Genomic DNA, 6,640 nt, shown 5'->3' on the forward strand with positions numbered 1-6,640 from the left:
GCTGCGTCGCATCGGAACGGCTCCCATTCACACTGCGCCTGACCCGGTATTCAACCCGGTAATAACCCTTCTTTTTTACCAGGTTGAATTACCGGGTCAGGCAACCCGCTAATTCTGCAAAGGACCTTTCACATCGCACACTGACCCGTTTCGACACGGCAATATGCCGTGTCGATACCGGGTTTTTAGTGCGATGTGAAAGGGGTATAAGTTGCATGATCAGTAGTCACAGGCCCTTCACACTACAGTATCCATTTCCCCAAGAATAATTTCCCACCTGTATGTCTCCCCCTGCTTTACTGGTAATCCCTGGGACCAGCATATAGACAGTGAGTCCCCATTTGAGCTTTTAGTAATAATAGCTGTCTACATGCACATACTCATGAGAACCTCTATAGGGAACCTAATGACGGGCCCTAATACTCCAGGTTGATACTATTACTAACACTTTTCTTACATATTTTGTATGTTGTTATCTCCACTCTGACAGTCAAGATGAATGAAACTATCTGCGTTTATACATGTTATGTTATGTGGTTCATCATGATATATAAGACAATTGCAAATGTAACTAAGTAAAGAAATAAGCACATATCTGCTGTATGCATTTGCATGGTAAAATATTGCAGTACTTGTATATTGTGAGGGGGAAAAGAAAATAAATTAGCCTGTGATAATCTACTGACAAAAGAAGAGGACTGCAGGTAAGAACAGGCTGTAATGATTTGCACTGCTTGTCAGCAAAGTAATTTGAGCTTCAGTGTATTATTTGCTTACATGAAGCTGTGACTAATATAAAGTAATATACAGAAAGTCCCACCTCACCTTGCTCTCAGCCACTTATGATGAAATGTCAGTGCACTGGCTGGTGACTACAGCTGCTGTCTGACTAAATATATGGACAGCTCTTTCTTGCTGCATGACCTACCTCTTACTTACAGTATGTACAGCACAGCATATTGCTGGCATCACTTTAGGTGATCAGAATACATACACATATGATATCAGCAACCTGTATGCTGCATACATGCATTATACAAATTAAAAAAAATGCATCAGGCAATTAATTGGCACTAACTATATACATGATGCAGATTTGCAACATTATTAAAATAAATGGAGGCTAGTAAAAAAATAAAAAATACCATCACTAAATTACCACACACACACACACACACACACACACACACACACACACACACACACACACACACACACACACACACACTGCAGTTACTACTTTCATATTTCAAGATATTTTGATATTACATAATAATGTAATAGCAAAATAATTTTTGATTCTGTAAAAAAAAAAGGATTGCAATGCTTGTGAACCTTGGCATAAAGACATAAGCAGATATACACAGGGTGCATAAGCAATCAGTCATGCCATTTGATGTGTGCCCCTTGTATTGGGGAGCAGCTTAGATGTATCTGTCATCTGGGCTGCTTCCAGTGTGTGATGATGCTGGGCTGGCTCTGGTATCTGAAGCTGCTATGCACAGCACTCATGGAATACGATGATCAAGTTGTCTGAGTCCAAGGTCACTAGAACAAGAAACCCCAGAAAAGGACTCACATCCTCCTCACCAGCACCAGTATCACCAGCAGCAGTGTATCATTGCAGGGGGCTGCAGGCTGCAGCTCTCCAGTCCTCACCTCCCCTCCCTATAGACTCCTGATGAAGATGTGAGCTGGGCTGGCTGGTGACACTTCGGAAGTGTGTGCATGCTGCAGTGTGCCTGCTGCCCCGGCGCTGCAGCTGCAGAGCGGAGAGGATGGTGCAGTGCTTCCCGCCGGAGGGCTCCCTGCTGATCACAGCGGTGCTGCTGTGGGCTGAGCTGCTGCAGGAGTCCCAGGCGGGCTGGAGCTGCGGGGAACTGCTGTGCGGGGAGAAGGAGGGCTGCTGTGTGTACGGGAACGTCAGCCACACGGAGATCCGATGCTGCCGGCTACCCTTCCACACTTTCCTGGACAACGTGGGCTGGTTCGTCAGGAAGCTCTCCGGGCTGCTCATACTGCTGGTCCTGTTCGCCATCGGCTACTTCCTGCAGCGCATGATCTGCCCCAGCCCTCGCAGGTACAGCCGCCAGCAGCAGCGGGGGCAGAGCGGGGGGCCGGGGCTGCTGAACGAGACCAGCTCCCAGGACTCCCTGATAGACAGTGTCCGGCACCTGTCCGAGCATGAGCTCCGCATCATCTCCTCCCCGGTCTTCCTGCAGCTGCCCAGCTATGAGGAGGTCAAGTACTTGCCCACCTATGAGGAGTCCATGAGACCCGGCCAGGTCATACTGCCGGTGTCCCAGATCCCAGCCCAGGGAGAAGATATAGGGACAGGAGCCTTGCCTCCTTATACACTGTAAACTGGCGACCACATATACCATAACGCAGACCCCTGCTGTATGTCCAGTTGCTCCATCTATTTTGTATTCCATTACCGTCTCTTGCTCATTGTCCTGCAATGCCCCCTATCTAATCATGTACTTTCAGTTATAGCACTAGTACCAGCTATATCAGGAACCTGTGAGGCTTTAGCTCTTGTGGAACTACAACCTCCAGCCTGCCCTGCCAGCCTCTTTCTGCATGGGCATTCTGGGCTTATATTTTGCCGACAAGAGAGACACAGGTTAGCTGTATTCTGCATCATGGCTGAAGGTAAAAGCACTGCTTATACTATGCGTTCTTCATCCATATATCTGACTGGTGTCTAATATAGGGACTGCTGTGTAGTCTAGCTATATACACTGATGAGTATGGTGCACCTTAAAGAGTAAATAATCAGTTTACTGAACTAGACTCTAAAGGGCTGTGTGTGCCTGGATGAGGGAAAAATATAATACTTGGGTTTTATCTTAAAATACCCACAAAAACAATTGAGCTTCATATGAATGTGTTGAGTAACATACAGATGTGAATAGACAGCTATTTTGAATAAGCCTCTGCCTCACCCTTAACTACTTACACAAGTTGTACGCTGCAGTGGTAATGCACTGCCTGTCTGTTATCCATTCTCTCTAGTTTCCATGTGTCTACATTGCAGGACGGATCCTTTTTATTCGAATGGGGTTTCCGTTAATCACCTCATCTGACACTGCTGTGTATAATTTAAATACCTCTCGTCGCCAAACTGCAGTTTTACTCTAGATTATTCTTGGCAGCTAATGGATTATCTCTTCTCTGCAATCTCTTGTCTGGACCTATTTTATATACTCATTCATTGCCTACTCTTGTCCTGTCTGGAATGCAACCCATATCTTCATTTATAAAAAAAAACAAGATGGATGTGTATGCATCAGGTCGTACCAGTCCTGCATCTGCCTTCCACATTTCTGGAGAAGAAGTTGGAGAATCTGCTGCTTTAACTCTTTCTCTTGTTCTTATGTTGGATGCAAGACTCAGCATTCAGCCCTCTGCGATACCAACCCCTGGCAGAAGACTTTTGTCCTTTATAGGATAATCAATAAACTCCTAGATATCAATTTGCTAGAAACTCCTGGAATTGGACAAGATTCCAGAACATGAGCAATGATTTAACCTACATCGCATTACATCTTGTTATATCTATATATGAGTTATATCGCAAGTGCCTGAGAAATATGTTATTCAGTTTGATGTACGCTTTAATCACTTCATCCTTCTCCAGGCAATAAGGCACTCTGGAAAGTACAACAGAGTGAGGTACTTAGGGTATGTTTACTAACATAACAATCTGTCTGCGATTATATGATGGTAAACTCCTTTGTGCCTGTAACTGAAGTTTTATTACTTCAAGAAAAACAAAAATGACAATACAAAGTACATAAGCCATAGACTTTTGTCAGGTGCCTGACTAACTGCTGTGATACATTTGGGATGTAAACCATAGCTGCACATTATAATGCAGAATGTTTTGTAGGCTTTAGATCTTTAATTTGCACTGTTTGAGCGAAATTATTCTTTCCTGTCATGCCCAGGGAAGGAGTTTATGTGGGTTATAATTGCAAGGAAAGAACATATTGTCTTGGAAATACAGGAGCACGTAGGAGCAAAGTGAATGAATGGCAGTGATATGTATAATTCACGGCTTAGTGACTGCCTTAGTTTATACACACGCAATGATGTCAATTTAGAGATTGTAGCGGGTTAACCTTATACAGTCAATTCAAGTGGGAAAAAATAAAAAGGAATAAAAGGTGATTATAAAGTGGATTACTGGTAAAGATATTTCAAATTCAAACGTAGCTTCTCCAGCCAATGTATTACGTTTGTTTCTGTTGGCAACTAAGATAAGACCGCCATAAACACAAAATGCAGCTTCTTTGGCATCTCATTCACAAACAGATAAGACTGAACAGCATTTTTTACCTATCACTGCCTTTTAGCAATTTTGGTTTTGCTCAGGCCATTCAAGCAGGAAATTATTTAGAAATACATTTATGTATAATGATATAAGTATGGTTTATCCTGCAATATAACTTTTCTTTCTCTGTAACAAATCTTAGTTTATGGAATTGTTGAACTCTAAGGAAAAAAAGAATATGATTTGGCAGCTATTTTATTGTGTACCTGTCAGGGCCTGATTTTAATTCTGGGTTCCTCAAAACAAGGCCACTTTTGTACCCCTGACAGTAGAGTTGGAATCTCAATAAAGATTACAAGAGGTACAAATGGTCGATTCTATTTTTCACGTTGGTTTGGGCATAAATAAAGTAGTTTGGTAAAATTAACAAATCTGGCTATATATATACATATATGGCCCTTGACATACAGGTTCCTTACTTGCATTGTGTGCTCCTTTGTAAATCCTACTCTAGTCATCTGAATATTTTTTTATCCTTCTGATAATTAATTGGATGACAAAGAGAAATGAGGGAGAATAGCTTGGTCAATACAATTTAAATATGTTTTCTTTTTCAGCTTTAGACCAATGTATAATTCAAAGATTATACTGATTGAAAACATACTTAGATATCACTTAACTGGCTAAAAGTGTTTGCAAAAATGTCCCCAAATTTGTTAATTATTTGTAATGCTCATATTATGTAAATAGTAGCGCAATAAACTTGATTTGATATAATGTTATTGCCAAATATGCAGATTTGTTCATAAACCCATATTGAATAAAATTCATATAGCTATTATTTACATAATTTGATAATAACAAGGCAACACTTTTTAAAATGTAAAAAAAACCTACATTTATATCATGTTTATGATTGTATATTATGCCGTGTTTTACTGAAAACCATGAAGAAAGTTTGAATTCATTTCTTGACCATACAAAAGAGCTATAATGTCTCCAGGACATTGAAATTTAGTGATTTACAAATATTTTAATAAAACCATTCGATTACTTTATGATACCTACATGGAATGGACATTCTCTTATTTGTATTCAGCTCAATATTAAGTAAGGAAGATTGCCCCATCAAACTACTGTAATTGGTAAATTGTGGTTCTAAAAGACACCCTTGGTAGAGCCAGAGAAAAAAATTCAATTACTACATGTTTCTTGAGAGGTATTTGGGAAGCCCTCATTTTCCTCTTGGCTGCAGACTTGGGAATACTCTTCCCTATTTACAGCTACAGACCTCTCTATTTTGTTGCTCTGAAAAATCACCAAATCTGTTGGATTGTAAGTCAAATTATTCAGATGTGTACTTGGCTTACACCACATTGGAGTCAACCGAGGAGTAGTGTCATCCACCTGTTCTGCTAAGTAGTCATTAAAATCTTTTGTGGTCAATTGCAACCATTTAGTTTTATGTTTACTCCAAGTTAGACTGGAACATGAAGAGTCCACTGGGGGAATGCAGTGGTAGGAGCCCATTCTTCAGGGGTGTGTCCAGTAACCACAGGAGGTGTGCCCCCCCCCCCCCTTCTCCCACACACACTTAGAGGCTTTGTAATTGTAAAATGTCTACCTTCAGAAGTGGTATATATTACCCGGAGTCATTTTGAATATATTTATACACATTGGGCCTTATTCAGGTTTGTCAGCAAACCAAAAAAGCAAGCAACTGGGCAACACCATGTTGCACTGCAGGTGGGGCAGATGTAACATGTGCAGAGAGAGTTAGATTTGGGTGGGGTGTGTTCAAACTGAAATCTAAATTGCAGTGTAAAAATAAAGCAGCCATTTTTTACCATGCACAGAAACAATATAACCCACCCAAATCTAAATCTCTCTGCACATGTTATATCTGCCCCCCTGCAGTGCACATGGTTTTGCCCAGTTGCTTGCTTTTTTTGTTTGCTAAAAAAAACTTGAATAACTCCCATTAAATGGTACTTAGAAACATTTACCGTCAAACATGGTGAATAAACTGTGTCTAGTAAATACATAATTAAGTTCCAATGTCATGTATTTGACATGCCTAAATAAATATACTAACTTCTGCCTCTCACACCATATGTAAACTTTTTTTGTTTTGTTTATTAAATAAAAGGTTTTTGGGGTTTAAAAAAAATAATTCTTCATTGAAGAATGGATACACAATACATCAAACACAAGTTTTATTTACAGATGTGTCTACTTAAATCTAGCCTCCCTGCATGTTAAACAGCCCTCCTAGTCACACCATGCCGTGGCGTGACTCGGTAGTACTGAGCGTCATTACGTTCAACTTTTTCCATTAAAATGTGCCTTATTCGCAAAACG

General features: G+C 40.6%; 1 protein-coding gene across 1 annotated transcript; it reads left to right on the forward strand.

Annotated features, from left to right (window-relative positions):
* The first annotated feature begins 1,433 nt into the window (after nt 1–1,433).
* C4H3orf80 (chromosome 4 C3orf80 homolog) lies at nt 1,434–5,323 on the forward strand. The gene has a single exon (XM_063916155.1). The coding sequence runs from the start codon at nt 1,779–1,781 to the stop codon at nt 2,361–2,363; it is 585 nt and encodes a 194-aa protein (XP_063772225.1). The 5' UTR covers nt 1,434–1,778; the 3' UTR covers nt 2,364–5,323.
* Nucleotides 5,324–6,640: the final 1,317 nt, after the last annotated feature.

This window comes from Pseudophryne corroboree, chromosome 4 (genome assembly GCF_028390025.1).
Source record: "Pseudophryne corroboree isolate aPseCor3 chromosome 4, aPseCor3.hap2, whole genome shotgun sequence".
In the NCBI taxonomy this organism is placed as follows: Eukaryota; Metazoa; Chordata; class Amphibia; order Anura; family Myobatrachidae; genus Pseudophryne; species Pseudophryne corroboree.